Below are 18,289 nucleotides of genomic sequence, written 5' to 3' on the forward strand. Positions count from 1 at the left end.
CTCTTGTTTATTGTATATATTTCATATGTGTGTATGTACGATGAAAGTAATGTGTAACCGGAGTCAAATTCCATGTATGCGCATGCATACATGGCCAATAAAGCTGATTCTGATTCTGATTCTGACTCGCCGTCTGGGAATTCTGACAAAATTCAGATGAACTGACTCACTTTTGGGCTGCACGCTTTCTCACAACTCATATTTACAAATGATAGACTATTCTTTCACTCTAAAATTAAAAACTGAACAGTGTATCCATTATATGGTAGTTCACCTAAACACTGGTGCTGGACATAAGAGTTCTCCATCTCACCTAATAAGTGTGCAAACATCTCCCAATTCCCATAAGTCTCTGAACAGCATTTCAGGGAAAATCCTCTAATACACAGAAAGTGTTGTTGTCATTATGTGAACGGTGATGACCCCTGGTACTATCCAGACAAAAGCAACCAACTGAAGAAACTGAAATCAACAGAAAGCCAATGACAGAGGATAAAATGACAGTAATGGCCATAAAGCTACAATATGTACAAATGCTGCTTTGTATAGTAGGAAGCCAATGAGAGAAAGGGCTCCAAGTATGAAGACTTGGTGGAGGAGTGTTGCTGCCAGGGGTGGCAAGTGTTTAGCATCCTGGGAATGACAGAGGGTATGAAAACAAAACCCATCAGGAGTGCCAGTGAGGCAGTGGAAAGATGCTCTCGATGGCTTTGGATTAATCGAAGTGAGCCTCAGAGTGTAAGTGCTACTGGGATACTGGTCAAATCTGGTGGGTTCGCCTGGGTGAGGTTGTCTGACCAGAAAGACCACAACCACCCAATGACCCCAGGTTACATCACTGACGATGTGTCCCAGTGCATCCCAAGATCCATCAACGAGATGATTGAAGAATGAGATACAAAAACTCCAACACCCGCAAATTAAAACAAAAGTTGTTTTTATTTGGCACAACACAAAAGTGCTTTACACTGCCCATGACTAGTCTGGCATGAAAACAACCTCATGGTTCAATTGTTTGTCTCATTCGTTAAACCTCGGAATAAAACTTCTCCTTATAGGTCTATTAAAATGTCACTCAGTTTTTCACCTCACAACTTCAAAACACAAAATTTGCAGATAATACAATTTTTGTGCAAATGTTTTGGATGAAAGTTTTCAGTCTGCTTTGGCTTTAGTGTTTGTTGTATTAGGAGCTGAACACAGTAAGACTCCATGTAGCCTAGCAATTAATTCATTTAAAATACGTTCTAAATGTTTTTACTGTTTTTGCAGTGTAGACAAATGGAACCGTAGGGGTTTTACATGTATTATAGAGGACATCGTACTAATTGCAGAACCCTATAAACCACACAATTATCTTACATAAATATGTTGGTAAGTACAAAAACACAGGTTCATCACTTCAATCAATAACTTATCTCTACAAATTGCATTTTATTGTTGTTATTGCAGACAAACCCCCTCCCCCAAGCTCATAATTTCACATTGTTTGGTCAGATACACAAGTCATTGTCAGAACAGTTGAAAGCACAACAAATACAATTTCCCATTCTTTTTTTTTCTTCTTTTTTTCATAAAAAGACATGAGTGAAAATACAGAATCTTTGGTAGCTAAGCAAAAAAATAGAATAAAAATGTCTATATATAAAATGCATTGAAATAAAAAGTAAGGCTACAGCAAAGGGCTGACAAGGCAGAGAAATCCAGCTTTGACTCAATTAGGAAATGTCTATAAAAAAAAGGACACTTTCATATCTAATATCACAAAAAGATCATAAATTACTTGAGACCTTCAGAATGCATCAGTCTTTGGACGGCATCCTAATGCCTTGATGCAATGCAAAGAGAACCACTGAGGTATTTCATCTTGATTACATCGAGCATCAAGCTGGATGACGGGAGGGACATACAAGTGCATAAGTCATGTCTGCTCCCGGTCTACAGCAAACACTGGACTTTCATTCCAAAATGCTCTTCCATCAAGTGCCCTTATTCGTGCATTCATGTATTCCTCTCACATTTGCTCCTTCCCTTGCAGCTCGTTCGACAGAATACAACGAAGCAGAGGTATCTAGCCACACGATCTTCCATACAGTATATGTGAGGAGAAGAGAGCAAGGACACATGGCAAGCAAGAATCACTAAATCTTTGGATTGGAACGTGGCCACCGTGTCTACTTGGTGGTTTTCATTCAACTTGGTAGGAAGAAATACATCAACAATATTAGTGTTAAAACCATTTTGCAACATACACCCATCATTCATATCTATACTGTATGTAAAAAAAACAAAAGTCATTGTTTCTGTAAAAATAAAACAGTCACAGCAGCAATGATACACCGTCTCTCTTTTGGTCACATGTTCACCTCGTCACCTGATCCGGTGGAGATTATATCTACCTATCAGGGATCAGTTTGAGATTCTTCACTTTGTAAACGTTGAGGAAAATACTGCATATTCGCGTCATATGGGAATAACGACAAGACTTGTAAGTGTCCAGATATTTAAATTGGATCTTGTACCTTTTCACATTCAACATACATGCACCGCAACGAGTGCTGTGTTTGATTTTAAACAGCAAATCAAGAATTGTAACGTCAATCCTGCATGAAATACCTGTGCACTACAGTTGATATGAATTCAAAATTGCCTTAAATGATACAAAAACATCTTTTATTGAAATAGATAAACGCATTTATAATGCATGAAGACTGTAAGGAAGTATCTCTCCCACATGACATGAATGCAACACAAGAAAGAGTAACCAGCATTTTATTGTAGAGCCTTTTTCCTTTGTAAATTGATACTTTAGCTCTCCCTAATGCATTGCCCTCAGAGCTAATACCTTTGAAGTTGTGGCATCTGTAAATACATACGTCAGAAATTCTTGTGCATTGCTTTCAATGCTATAGTGGCTAACCGCACCTATTCATGAGCTCCACACAGATTACAATGACATTAGTACTGATGGCAGTAGCCTATCTCAGCACCTTTTAGAGTTAAGAATGTAATCATTGACAGAGGAGACTGGAGGTTTTAGTTTGATTTGAACTTGAAGATATGTGGCGGTGTACTTTGGCTTGCCTTGGTGGGGGCCAATATGTAGAGCTTTTTCTAGTCTGCATGTACAAACAATTCTTGGAGACACAACGATGCTCTGGAGGTAAAATATTTTATGTCAAGTTAAACCCCAATGGGTGGAGACACAAAATCCACAGTTTCTTTGGCTGAGTTGCAAATGTTAGACTGAAGCCCAGTGAAACTGACATGAGTAAGAGGTAGCTAATGTTACAAAGCCGTTCACTCTTTCTGCCAACTGCAAGATATTTAATCTTGCCATACTGAAAGTTTTACCATCGCTAGATGTTTTTAAAAAAACAAGCTAATTAGCTAGCATGCTGTTCCAAGATCATGAATGTTGTTGTCACAAATGAACAGAGAGAAAAAAGCAGCCGCTGTCATTTATGTTTGCCATTCAAGTTTGAAAAAGAATCCCTGGTTCTTTGCCCATTTTGAACCAATTTTGCCTCCAGAGCTGCTCTGCATCTGAAAAACATTTGCATAACAACACGGTGTGAGTGCAAACAACCATAACAGAGAGTTCTGTAAGTCATACATCCAGCACCATGTCGTAGTGTGTGTCCTTCTTCCTCTTCCCACACTTATTTATGAGCACTGTGTACAAAGTCAACAGTACGACCCAGTAACTGGCATAGACGACTGCCCCTATGACCAGAACAATCTTTTCTGATTCAGGAAAGGGCTTTCTAGTCTGCTGGATCACTGTATAGATAATCCCGATGAAGAGGATAGTGAACCAAACTGATATGGGAATCAGACCAATGAAGTTCACCACCACCGTTTTCCTCCCCGAGGTCCCCCATCCAGACTTGTTGATTGTTGCTATTGCAAACATCTTGGCCGGCAACAGGCTCGACATGTACAGTACGGAGTAGAATGACATGAACACCATGACAATGTTGCCTCTGAGGCAGCTGGCAAACGAGGCCTTGATCAGCGCCACCGCCTGCACAATGAGCAGAAACAATAAAATATTCCAGAGCCTTCCTTGGTAAAAGAGTTGGATGGCAGTGGCGATGAGGAAGAATGGGAAGAAGCCCGTGATCACGGCCTCATAAGTCATCCACAGATGGTGCTTGTGGAACCACAGGGAGTTGTATAGCCACTCTCTGAAATATGACTTACTCCACCGAGTTTGTTGATTGAGCCACCGCAGGTATGTGACCGGCGTCTCGGTGAGGCACTTTGATCGAGCAGTATATTTGGTTGCGTACCCGAGGCTTAGAACTCTGTTAGTGAGATGGCGGTCATCCCCAAAACTGCAGTGGGATCCCATGAAAGTCTGATTGTACCAGTCCTCGATGAACTCGTGCAGGAGGGAGTTCCGGTACATTCCTAAAGGCCCGCTGATGCACTGCACGCAACCAAAGTAGGACTGGCAGGCCCGCTCAATGTTGAAGGCCATCCAGTACCGCACACTGCTCAGGAAGGAGATCCAGGACTCGTATTTGTTTAGGATCTAGGGAGGAATCGATTGGCAAAAAGTTGGAGGTTTAACATAAAACAATGTAAATGTTATGACATGTCACTTTCAAGGAATGAGAAATTGTCGTTTTGTAACCAACCTGTACATCTCCTCCAACGCCTCCCACCATGGGGTCTTCCTCGAGAACCTTCACCATCTCCACCGATGATGCCGGGTCCAACATAGTATCTGAGTCACACACCTGAGTAAAACCCAAAGATGAACAGTGAATTAGTTGCATTTTCAGGCCAAAGGTCATCTGTTTCTGTCATGTAAAGATGGGCACAGCTTGGAGAATTTTTCCTTATCTGAATTTAATAGATAGAGGCTGTAGACGGCAGCCATGTAACTAAAAGTGCTTGTTTTTAGGGTCTTTGAATTCGATGGCCGCCCGTTTTTATTTGAGCCGGAGTAAATGGATGAAGAGCTCCTACAAATTGAAGAGCGGATGAGCAGAGAGAGAGGGGCAACGGGCAGAGGAGGGTGACCCAGCTGCTGCGAGGCCTCAAAGCTCGGGAGACTGGTGGTGTTCCTGTGGCTGCTGTGACCCTATATGTACCACAGAAGAAGAATGCCGTAAAGAGTGGGACCTGTTGCCGCTTGATAATCAGATTTCACAACCATACTTCTCCTTGAGCGGGACCGGTCCGTGAAGTGAAAGGTAAGGCAAAACATTTTTATTTCTCTATAGAGTCCTTTTCATAATGTTGACAGACACAATCTGAGCCTGTCTGTGGCAAAAAATGAGCACTTTTAATGGATTTTAAGTTACATTGAAGCTGCAAAAATGCCCTGGAAGCCCAATTTGCAGCTGTTGGTTACAGCATTACTGGACCAATAATGTTATCCCCCCGAAGTGTCACTTAGACACAGAAGCATACAAAAATACCGAAGTTACCCTTTAAGTCAGAACAGCAATATGGTCAGTGGATAAAACCCTGCAGCAAAGAGTAGCTGCTATCTTTCAGATCCTGCTTTATCTCTCTCCGTTCTCTTCTATAAATGGTAATGGTTCCCTCTCTAACGAAATCAGGTGATGAAAACCAACCTATTAACAAAACCCATCTGTTACAGGCCGAGACTGATTATAGTAAAAAGGCATGCAACGCTGTCCCTCCTTTGTTGAAGAGTACTGCAAAGAGTTCTTTTGAAATATCTGTTAAACAACAGTTTTCTGGCAGGCTGCGTCCAGCTGCAGCTGTTACACAGCATCATATCGAAAAGTTTTGAAGATTGAAGTCCCCTTTTCTGTAACTCAAACTCATTAAAATCATTCTAATGTTATTCAAGTTATGATGAGTCTGTTCAGTTTAGCTCAGTGCTTAAGATGTATTTTTCTAACTCCACCAGCTGAATATTAGTGAACAATATGATGAAGTGACTCTTTGTGTTTTGGACAAACTATGGAAGTTACATAGTTTGCTCTGTTGTTTGTTTTTACATCTACTGGGTACAGGATAAAAACAGGTTTCCTGGTACTTTATCAGGTTTTGTGTTGCCAAGCTTGACTCCCGCTTATATATTTTAAGCCACATCCCCGCACAGTCTTTGCATTATTAGACTGTATGAGCCACTCAAACACTCTTGGGAACTGTCTTTTCCAAAGATATCATTCAAGCGTCAATATCACTAACATACATAGTCTTACTCAAGTTAAACTTTGAGATTGTTCGTCTAAGCAAATAGACGCATACCAAATGAAACCTTTTTCTTTTGACACAGTTTTGGGCCCTGGCTCTGAATATCCCTCATGTAGATGATGTAACACTCAGCTCTGTGAAACAGATCCATTATTACACTTAGACATGAGCTACTGCTGCCCCTCTTCGCGCTACACTTCACGACACGATGCGTGCACACAGCCACCGGCCATCTACAGTGAAAGCAACACAAAAGACTCTTTGTGGACCCCATGTTTGGTTTGGCAGCGCACCCCCACCCTCTCTCCAGCCATCTCTTCCTCCGTTACTCTCTCTCTCTTTTACCTTTCAGCTCACACTGATGTCAGCTGTCCTTGTCTTACATCTACAAAGTAATACACATACTGCTGAATATTTTATCTGTGATATATTGTTTGCACCATTTACAATCCTTTCACCCGCCAATTTTTGTCTCGCCCATATTTTGTGCACCTTTTACATTCAATCTATTAATTTCCCCCTTTCACCATTATTCTTCTCATTAAAAGCTGTCTATGGATATCCATTTCTATTTGAGTGACTTACCTGCACATAGTCTATGCTTCGCCCCAGTGCTTTGAAGGCTGTGTACATGACCTCTCTCTTCCCTCCCCACTTCTGCATGATGCACACACACTTGTTGTTGAGGACCGTCCTGGTGACGTGCTGAAGGCTCTCGGCGTAAGCCTCATCCGTCTCCCCGGGCCCTCTGCTGTGAAAGTTACTCCGCCACACGTACGTGGCCGATTTGTCCCATCCCATGATCTCTTTGAAAATATCCATCATGTACAAGTCATCGTCCGTGTTCCCGTCGATCACCATGATAACCTTGATCCCCGGGTACGTCAGCCTCTTCACCGACACCAGGCATTTCCTCAGGTAGTTCGGGTCCTCTTGGTACGCCGCAATGCACAACGCCAAGGACTTGTTCAGTTTGATCGGCGTCTCTAAGGACCGCCGCATGTTTCGGTGTTCTAAGAGCGCGAAGAGGCTCTGGATAATGAGGTGGACCACCAAGATGGCGCCGTAGAGGCCGAAGGACAGGTGATTGCGAGCCGTGGTGAAGAACTGGTAGCCCATGATGTAGGCCGTGGAGATGCCCACCAGGAGGGACACGCCGAACATGGTGGTGCCAAATATCCGCAGGTAGGTGAGGACTCTCTGACACTTCATCTAGGGACAGAATGCGGAGAAAAGAGTTAGCCCAAAAGTAGCACAATAATGACTGAATTTTAGAGTGTCAATCACAAGCCGAATGCCATGGGATGAACTATTTTTATTCATTTTAAATACAACAAGAAAGTGACTTCCTGCTTTCATCAAATGTCCATTCTGTGATTTGGAGCGGGAAAATTAAACATTCATGTTTAAAGTGACTTATTTATGCAGCACATGGAAAACACTGACTTCCATACCATCAGTAGAATTAAGCTTTGATCAAATACAGCTTTTCTATGGAACACACATAGAGGAGCTGTTTGATTATGTTTGATTATAACAAACCCAGGTAGAGAAAGCAGTAAAGTTTCTCCTCCTTTATCTACTCCCTCCATCCCCCTCTCCTTCCCTCTACCCTTCCCCAAAATCCCTGTCTAAATGTCAGACAGTTGTGACTAGCCGATTGTTCCGACTCTCCGTCGGCGGGGGTTGGGCGCACGTTACAAGATTTTTTGACCTAATTAAGCATCAAGCCGACCGCCACTGCCAAACGGCTGAGTGCTCTCTAAATGCCCGGGAGAAACTATTATGATCATTTATTTTTCTTCTGGTACAAAAAGATTTTCAGGCAAGGAACTCTGATCCAGACCGTGACAGATCATTCTGTGTGCTTTTTGATGTGGGGGCCACGTAAGAACGTTCCGTGCTTTTGTGTATCTAAACTCTGAGCGACGTGAGCCGCGCTGCTCAAAGATCTTCTGCTCAGAATCCTGAAGTTTGTTTCCAGCCCTTATTATGTTGCTACCGCCATCTGTTTGGCAGAGCAGCGGAGACCCACTCAGCGTGGCTCAGCTCGGCTCAAGGCAGAGCGGACCACCCTGTGATGTCATCTGTTTATATCTCCGTGGGAAGAAGGAGACAAGAGCTTTTCAGATTTTGCTAGTGCTGCATGTGGGCTTCTTCCCCTCTGCGACTCCCCATAGAAAGTACAACAAGGGCATCACTTCTCTGACTAGATACAGAGATGTGGATGAACAGTGAAGAGATGGAGCGTATGACATTATATTGCTTTTATACTTATGAAGGACTTGCATTTTTGCTTTGCATATCAAAGGGGGTTTTCCTCTTCAGCCACTGAGTCAGCGGGGCGCCCCCTTCTGACACTTTGAGCTGTATTTTACTTTAAAGAATTTAAACTCTGTTTTTGGTGCCCCAGCTTTAGGGCCTTACAGATATAAAATGTGTATTATCGCATATTTCATTATCACACATGGTGACGTGTAAGTTACACATGTAAGTTTAGTCAAGACAAGCAAAGCATGTAAATGAGCACGAGCAATAAAGTCATCAAAAGTGGTGTTTGGGATTTGGCAAGAGTTCTTCTCACCGCACCTAAACGCAGCAGACAGATGGGAGGGAGGGGAGCCACAGACAGAGAGAGATAGAGAGTGGAAAACAGAAACAATTGTAAAGGCAGACGGGGAGAGGGGCAGAGGAAGACATCTAGAAAGACTGCAAGGGAAAAACAAAGCAAGAGACACTCGGAGAGTAGCAGGGGCGGAGAGAGGAATACGCACACACACACACACACACACCCCTTGGCTCAGACATAATGCCTTGTTCATCTGATCGTTGGATGAGAAGGCCACAGCCAGTGTAGCAGGCCTCCTCTGGCACGTGGCAAGGCTCTTAACGTCAGCCGCTCATTTACAAGACCCATGACACACACACACATACACCCAAATGCACCTATAAAAGCTTATTACACCAGGGAAGAGAGAGAGAGAGAGAGAGAGAGAGAGAGAGAGAGAGAGAGAGAGAGAGAGAGAGAGAGAGAGAGAGAGAGAGAGAGAGAGAGAGAGAGAGGGAGGGGGGGGCTGTAGAAATACACATTTTTAATTGCGTTAAGACTGCGTTTCACCTTCGACCTCCTTTAGTTTGTGCACGTACTGCATGTGTGTATAATGTTTTACAACTATATAAGGTAGCGCAGAACAAAATCTCCCTGCATTAACTTTGAATGAACACAGTCACTACTTAGGAGAACACATGTTTTGACCTAAATGTGCAAAATATACTTATCTAATGGTTTGTGAATGTTTGGATTATATATTATATTGTAAAAGAAAAAAACGTTATTATGGCAGGAAGTCATCACAAATCTTTTGATACACCTCCACACACATTTACACCTAAAGTTGCTGTTACAGTTTCTATTTCACCTAAAATGCACGTCTTGTATGGTTGGAAATTAGAGAACTTAGAGGAAACTGCTGCAGACAGATGAAGAACATGCAATCTTCCCACAGCGTTTGTTGCTTCATGACTGCTTGTTTATTTCGAATCCGGCCTTTACGAACATGAAACGCTCACTCTGGTTATTGGTTTTATTCGAAAGCAGACTGTGACATTCGATTCACGTCATGATCTAGGGATGTAAAGCTTCGGCTCTTTTCTCATTGCAGACCAACAGAAGTTTTTCAAAAAAATTAAATAAATAAAAGACACAGCGCAGAAATGGTCACTTGCTGCTTTTGCTCTTAATAGCATCTCATACTCTCTGCAGGCATGTGATCCAATGCAGAGGTCAGGACCAACAATTAGCTCAGACTGCAAGAAGATTAACTGCAGACTAAAAAAACAGTCACGATGGTTGTCCAAACTTGGCCCCTGCCCCTAAGACATAAAGGCTCTAATCCGAGGGGTATCTGTGACGGTATCATTGACACATGTGGATGTTGTCACTTAGGAGTAGCGCGTACGTGCACCTACGCATGTCTGCATATGACGTTTGTGTGTGCGAGTTGAAGGTGTCAACAGCACATGTGGATGATATCAGCCTATAGCTTTTTGTTTGTTTTTGTATCTTGGCACACGTAAGTGATAGGACCCCATCACTTTCTCTGTGTGTGTGTGTCCAGCCCTACGGTGACCCTGGTTTAGCAGAGTCACTCTAACGTCATTAACAGTCTCTTGAGTATGATTCCCACTGGCTCTGTCTCCGAGATAACTTTACTAAAATGTGAAGTCTCACATGGATGGAGAGTAGATGGGTTAGCAGAGAGATGAACTGATGAATGAATGAATGAATGAATGAATGAGTTGTTTCACTTTATCTTCTGGTGAAAACTCTATTTGGCTCTGTTTTCCTACTGAGATTTAACAGTGAAAACAATACAGAGATGTCCTTATTTTAGTGGCAGCAGCCTTGATGTTCAAACAATTTTCACTGCTTTGAATACCTGGACTAATTGTGAAAATCTGTAAGTGCCTGTAGACACTATTGAGCAAGGCACTGAACCCTCCAACTGTAACACGAACTAGATATTTATAATTGTACTTCTCGCTGTTGCTGTATCACTGTAGAGACAAAGAAATTAAAAATTGTAATCAGTTTTAATCATTTGAGCTGTGAACCGTATTTGATGCATTGCGAGTGAGAACGGGTTGGCACAGTGTATTGTTTAACTCAATTATGGCACATTACATCTGCACAAAGTGTTTTCACTGCAATATTTACTCTACATACACATAGCTGAAACATTTGTGCATTTCTATTTAACATCTGCCCAATAAGTGAGGAATAACTGGCAATGGGTTGTGTGGTTTCTGACACAGAAGACGGAGGGTCTGGATAAATGAAAACTTTGACCAACAAGTGTTGTTAGAGGTAAAGTCAGGGGGATTCATCATCTGTGGACCATGAATGTCCGTACACAATTTCATGGCAATCCTTCCAGTAGTTGTTGAGATATTTCTGTCTGGACCAAAGTTGTGGAGATATCGGCCAATAGAATTACATTACCATCCATGGAGCCACGCTGCTAGCTTGGCTAACAATGCAGAAACCCCTTCTCAATGCCATGCAATTATCTGAAATGAATCCCCTTTAGCCTGTTAGAATACAACATTCTTCATGTATATAAGGTATCCATCTATCTTAATCTTTAAAATGTTCATGTGTAATTGTGTGTCACTGACATTGAGTTGAGTATCAGATTAAGCATTAGTGTTGCTTGTGTGTACACGGGGAACTCTGTGACCCATTTAAGTTTTTCTTTAGTATAATTAAGTGATTTATTGTGGACATTAAAATCACCATATGCTGTAGTAACCCTTATTTATGTTGTATGAGTGGATAGATGTCAGATATATATATGTGGCTTGTCTGGGTAAATGTGAATGCCATTAACTCTCGCCATAGGTGCTGAATGCAGGCCATGTGTGCGTGTGTGTGTGTGTGTGCACAAATATGTGAGCTAAGCATAAAATGTGTGTGTGTGTTTAAGCAGAGTGGGGGTTTCTGGCAAAAAAAACTTCATCACTTACAGGGTGAATGGAGAAGGTAAAAGTCTGATAGACAACTTTATTGTTAAACAATAAAGTTGTTCAAGATACTACAAAGTGCTGCTGGAGTTTTGACCTTCATCGCGAGCGTAGCCAGTGCGTGTACATGTGCGTGTGTGTGTGTGTGTGTGTGCGTGCGTGCTGCGAAGAGGAAGAGATGGTTTGATTAAACTCAGAGGAGAGCAGTGGAATCCCTGTCAGCAGGGTCCCGCTTCCATGGCCTGTGATGGAACATAGAATATAACAAGGCACGCCATACTCTATGTGTGTGTATGTGTGTATGTGCGTGTCTTTATACAGTAACTACTATATATGTATGTGAATCTGTGGGCAGGTCATTACTGTATTCTCTGCACAGGCAGTATAAATCTGAAGCAGTGCCAAAAAAGACAGCCTGCTGGTCTGTAAGGGGCTGAGATATCATAAAGCTTACATCTTTATATTATTGTGACTCAGCAGTCGCTGATTAGAAGCGTAACATTCATAAATCAGCTGCTCTGGCCAGATGAGTGCTGTTCATATAAAACTTTAATGTTGCTCTGAAGCGTGAGCCAGCTCACACCATGTGGCTACATGAATAAGACTGAGAAATGGCTTTAATATAACAAACAATGTTGTGATGTAATTATCCCTATGAAGCTACAATAAACAGGCTGTAATAATACATTATATTAATGACATTCATAAAAGTTTCCTAGTGTTGATCCATTCAAGAAATATTGGGTAAAGTCTATGCTATCACCAAGAAAGCATTTGAAAACCAGACCTGCTGAAGTCATACACACCTTTGAAACTTCAAACGCATGATGCGCTGCCAACAAAAAATGTATGTGTGTGTGTGTGTGTGTGTGTGTGTGTGTGTGTGTGTGTGTGTGAGAGCTGGGCAGGGCTGGAAAAGGCCAGGATGCTTATTTTAAAAGCATTAAATGTTGAGATGGCCCTTGTGACAGTTGTAACAGGATGCAGGAAAAGGCTCACATGTTCCAAGCAGATGATGAGGCTGAGGAGAGGGATCGGCTGGGAAAAACTGGCTGCTGAGACACACTCAACACACTCAAGGCCGACTCTAAACTATATCACTAGATATGATATACTAGAAATGAGTTATTTTCATGTATGGTTTATGGGAAATAATCAAATATTAGTGAAATGAGTTGCAAATAATAATATGAAGGCTGTATTAGATGGCAAAAATGTAATATATATACGCAGTAAAATGAATAAATGGATATATAATCAACAACTGTCGTGTAGCTGTATGTATCTTATTTTGCTACTGCCCGTATTGTTTCAGACTCCACTCCTCCCCTTTCTCCTCCTCTTCCTTCTGCCTCTCATAAACCCGCCCATGTGGTCACAGTGTGCCGTTGTTGTGGGAGCGTTGTCATTATAACCACAACTAAACAGAAACACCCCCCTCAGCACTACACTGCAGTGCTCCTTGCATGATTGGAATCAGGTGGAGAGGGCCGCAACTGGCAAAGGTACAATGTTACAACATAACTTGGGAGTTGACTTCTACTCTATCTGTCTCTTTGTTTTCTCACATTCTGTACGTTTCTAGAATGGAGTGGACAAAGGTTACAACATCCGAGTGGACTGTTTTATGTTACTCTCCATCTCATTGTTTTACCTCAACAGTTGGGGTTGCATCATTGTCGTTTAATTTGACTTAAAAGTGAAGGTGAAATTCATTATTTCATGGAAACGCTGTGGTTAATCCGTTCCCAATTTCAAAGCGAAACTATGCTGTTTGGTATTTTGGCTTGTTCTTCTCCCTTTAACTCATCTACTGCAGTATTCAGTAAGAACAAAAAGAGTAAGTGGGTTGGAAGGAAGTGAGTTAGGGATAGAGGGAGGGAGGGATTGCAGACACCAGAAGAAGGGATGGGGGAGGAGACTGCAGGCACGGCGGGGGGGACTTGGATCAGGTCACTGCCAGCTGAGGCACTGGAATAATGCCACTGTGGCAAGCCCCAAGATTTCCAGCCGAATTACAGATGCGACTCAGTTGAGAATGCCTCACTCTACAGCCACTCCTCTGTCGGGTTATTTCTTTGGTTCTCTTTCCTATATAGTGCATTATTACAGCTAAAGTGTTTTGTTAGCCCTTCACTGTATGAAATCACGCTGAAATGTCTGCCATAAAATGTGTCAAATTGTTTATGCATCCAGCCTGTCTCATGTCATCCATTGATCCAACATTTTCTGTTGGATCATTGTTTCTGATTATCTGTCTACAGACCCTTATCAACTGTGCTCTAAAATAACTGGCTTGCTCCCTACATGGTAGATAGCTCTATTCTAGCACTCCCTATTATCATAGTTAATTACAGCTTAGAGATAACATAAGAGGCATACGCCCATAGCTAGGGTGGAAGAAAGCAAGGATGTGACTGTGATCTAGGTTGAAGATGTCTGACCTTCTGTCATCTGGGTTTTTAACAAGAGCTCGCAAGATATTCTATCAGTAAAATCATCAAAAACATAAAAAATGGAAATGTCCAGGAGCCAACTGTGTCTGCCCTCCAACTACTCAAGCACAGCTCACTTTCAACAGCTCCTGGGTTACTTTACTGCAACTCCTGGACCTATACATTAACATTGGCATCAGCCCCCCCCCCCCGTGAGACCCTGTGACTCAGTATGAGGTAGTGGGAATCAAACTCAGCAACCTCGCTCACAACCAAATTTTCCCCTTTACTGGTTGACTGGGGCGCTGCTTCACTGCTACTTCACCAAGGGAGCCTGGAACACACTGTGGCATTAATGCAGAATAAATGAGGTAGGTGGTTGTGTTGGTATTGTGTGTGTTTGGAAGAGGATGCACACTCTATCCTAAATTCAGTAGTTGTACCTCGGCAGCCCCAAGGCCCTACATGCTGAAGGACCCATGCTGTGAGCAGTAATGGCACATGGGACTTGTTGTGAGCCCTAATGGAGACCAGCCATGGAATGGCTTCCTCTGTCAAGTAGTAAACTGCTCGGTGCACTGTGTGGAAGAACATCCTGTTGCAATGATGAGTCTACAGTGAACTGAAGAGTGCAAAAAAAAGAGTTACTTGTCTTCCTCTTTTGGCATCCCCAGCTATAGCAGGCAGCCTTCATGGACTACCCACATTGCTGCATGTGAGAATTAAATCTCCGTTTAAGTGCTCAATGTTCCACTAACAGGCACCAGAGACGGACTGTCTTCTTCGCTGTAGCACACTGAGCCAAATGCTCGGCAGAAGTTCTCCCCGGAGGGCTGAGACGGTATGTTGGTATTAGACATTTGTGCATTGACGGAGGGTCCACAGATGCACTGATTATACAAAGAACTTGTGCCCTGAAGCTATCATTTTCAAATCTGCACATGCATTTTGAACTAATACTGATTAGTGCGGCAGCTACTGAAAGTGTCTCCTGAGGTACAGTGATGCTGGGCACATTTCTAAACAATGCACCGCAGAACAGCAGCTAACGTGAGAAAGATGTGGTGGATAAATATCTTGTTTCAGATACTGTTGGAAAAGCCAGAAATTTGAAGTTCCTACGCAATGGGGGGGAGGGGTTGGGGGGGGCACGTGGACTTCTTACATTGATATATTAATACTGACAGTGGACTAAATGCTTCATCACCCCTTACACGTAGATATCACCATCGTTCCAGCATGCACAGCGTGAGAACAAGAATGCGTAATCAAAAGATGACTCAGGCCAATAGGAAGAAACTCTGTACTGTACATCCTGGATCAATGTCAGGAATGCTTAGACACCCAGCTCACAGATGGGCATTCCTCGAGTGTAGGCGGATGGAGGAAGAGAGTATGTCGGAGGGTCCTTGCAACCAGCAACCAGTGTTTAGGTGGCACCTGCTTTCAGTCACGTACGCATGCATATATGATCTCTAACATGTCAGTCTGAAGCTCAGAAGGGTTGCATGAACATTTCAGCGAGGTAAATGTCGGTCACCACTACAACGCTGCTCAGAGAACATGATTTTTTTCAGCAGTTACCAAATTATTGTCCACAACCTGAGGGCCATTCTTGATTCACATGTGTGCAATTCACAATTGTCATCAAATTACGTGCTCAAACCAAGAGGCACGCTGAACGTGTCCAAATTCAGCCTTCCCATTGGCTGGCAGACCTCAAGGAACGACGAACAGGTTGCAACGTCATCAATTCGTTTCATTCTTAGGTTGAAGCTGGCTGGCTCAGCAAAAAACCATGAAGTTCTGAATGATTAGAAGACTAATCCGGGCGGATATGTTTCGCACATTTACACAGCTGGCACCGCTGAGCAAAGAGGAAGGCATATGTTCGTGCCATTTAGGACAAATTAAACTTTTGAGACACATTTTTTTCTTGGTGTCAATGTAATACTATTTTAATACAGTAGCTAACATCTGTGAAGGAAAAAAAAGTCGTTCAACTTCAAACCTGGATGGCATCCGCGTTTTACGCACGACCGTTACGGGGAAAAATACTAGTAACAGCTTGCACGCCCCCCAATTTAAAGCATTGCTCTCTTTATTGAGATTACAAATTTAACAACATTCTTATAATTTAAAAGTATGAATGAAATCTCATTCATACAACAACATCAACATGTCCAAAATAATAACTTGAATGCAGTTGATTATTACAGGCTTCTGGACATGTATACTGTGTGTCAGTAAGCTGCGGGCTCACCAGACCAAATGATCACTGGCCGCCTACCTTGAAGCAGCTGTCGTCCTCTCGTTCGTCCTTGAAGAAGGATGCGGTCAGCTCCGGTAGCTCTGGTGCCGCTCCACAGGGAAAAAAAGTCTCGACAAAGTTTCAGAGGACACTTGTGTAGGAATGAGTCTCATGAATCCGCAGACATTGATCCTCATTAATGATAAGAAGAAAAAGAGTAAAAATGCGGGAAATGTTCACGCACGTTCCTCTAAGTTTGCTAAACGGGATTCTCGAAAAAAAAAAAATCCAAGACTGCTCGTCCTTACGAGTTTCTAACAGTCTGTCTGCAGTCATCAACTACACACCGCATGCGTCTTGGGTATACAAACATTATGTCAGTCAACTTTGGCATCATTCATATAAAAAAGTATAAATAACGAGTAAACTACGCAAAAATGATAAATATTTTTCTCCATCAACTTCTGACGGTTTCATTTATATTTCAAAAGTTTGTACAAGTTAAAAAAACGCCACCAACTCATACTCTGAATAACAAAAAAAAAGGTTTCCAGCAATGACTATTTTTCAAGATAATTGGTATATTTGCTGTCTTCGGGGGCGTGTAGGTAAGTACTTCTATAGTTTCCTCAAGCATCCAGGCTACACAGAGCGCAGAGAAGTGGCCAGAAGTCTCTCTGCCGCTGCTGCCTAATTCCTTCCAGGCGGCTGGGTGTGGAGCCTCCTTTACGGCTGCTTCGGCTCCCAGAACCTGGCTACAACCGATTCCCGTGTTGTTTTAATAAGAGGGGATGGTTTGCGGGGGTGTGTAAGGAGGAGCGACGGAGAGGAGAAGAGAGAGCGAGCGAGAGAGAGAGAGAGCGAGAGAGAGAGAGAGAGAGAGAGAGAGAGAGAGAGAGAGAGAGTCACTATTGGCTGTCCAAACCCCCATTCAAACCTGAGACCAGAAAGTTAAAGAACGTTTTTTCTTCAATTACCCCTATACAATAGTGTGAAAACTAAGTGCACCACTACAAGTATACTACACAGTTTAGTAGTAATAAATTGAGCCAGTGTTAATCGCCTGACATTGACAAAGACATGATGAGAAATATTCAACTAGTGGCTTCACACTGAGAGAACAGCTGGAAGCGGAATAAGAAACCAAACTGCCATCTGTATATGAAGCGCACATACCGTATATGCACGTGTAAAGCTGGAGCTCAGATGTTCTGGAATTTCAGTCATTTCATTGATTCACCAGCGTGCAGTTCACGTCTTTGACCAGCAGGCAGTGCTGTGCAATACAGAACCCAGAGTCCGGGCTCTGAAGAGTATAGTGGCTCCTCTGAAAAAGGCGATCTGAAGGGAACATCCAACCAAAATCAGGACTCATGTCACTACCACCAGGAGACAAAAAAAAAATCATCATCAGGGACTCCTCTGATGTATATGAAAAACTGAAGTTAGGATTTCTAGTAGTACGATGCATCTACAGTAAGAAACCCACATTCACAAGCTCTGGAAAGCTCCTCCAGCCTTCAGGGAAACAGTATCAAAGGATTCCACATGGATACGTTTGTCACTTTGTGAATCTAATGATGATGATTTCCGAATCATATTTATTTTATCTGAATTGAGGTTCTTGTACGGATTGTAAAGTCTGCTTAGACAAATTGGTGATTTTGTGCAGTGTTAATAAAACTGGCTGATCTTGACGATATCATCATGAACCCAATGGTTTTTGCTCCTAATGAGCTCATATTTTGGGCCAACTCAAAGATCGTTGCTGTAAAACATCACGTTTCGGTATGTGAGCATAAACGAGCCCAAGTGATGAATGGATAGAAAATGGGGCCTGTGGTAGCGAACCCCCCGCAGACCTGCATTGTTTATGTATGGTGCTGTGAAAACA

At 42.6% G+C, this 18,289-nt stretch overlaps 1 protein-coding gene across 1 annotated transcript; it reads right to left on the reverse strand.

Annotated features, from left to right (window-relative positions):
• Positions 1–1,770: 1,770 nt before the first annotated feature.
• has2 (hyaluronan synthase 2) lies at positions 1,771–17,024 on the reverse strand. The gene is made up of 4 exons (XM_031876122.1): positions 16,435–17,024; positions 6,772–7,398; positions 4,647–4,748; positions 1,771–4,540 (listed from the first exon to the last, which is right to left on the reverse strand). The coding sequence occupies exons 2-4, from the start codon at positions 7,396–7,398 to the stop codon at positions 3,611–3,613; spliced, it is 1,659 nt and encodes a 552-aa protein (XP_031731982.1). The 5' UTR covers positions 16,435–17,024; the 3' UTR covers positions 1,771–3,610.
• Positions 17,025–18,289: the final 1,265 nt, after the last annotated feature.

This window comes from Anarrhichthys ocellatus, unplaced genomic scaffold (genome assembly GCF_004355925.1).
Source record: "Anarrhichthys ocellatus isolate YVR2014 unplaced genomic scaffold, GSC_Weel_1.0 scaffold103, whole genome shotgun sequence".
NCBI classification, from domain to species: Eukaryota; Metazoa; Chordata; class Actinopteri; order Perciformes; family Anarhichadidae; genus Anarrhichthys; species Anarrhichthys ocellatus.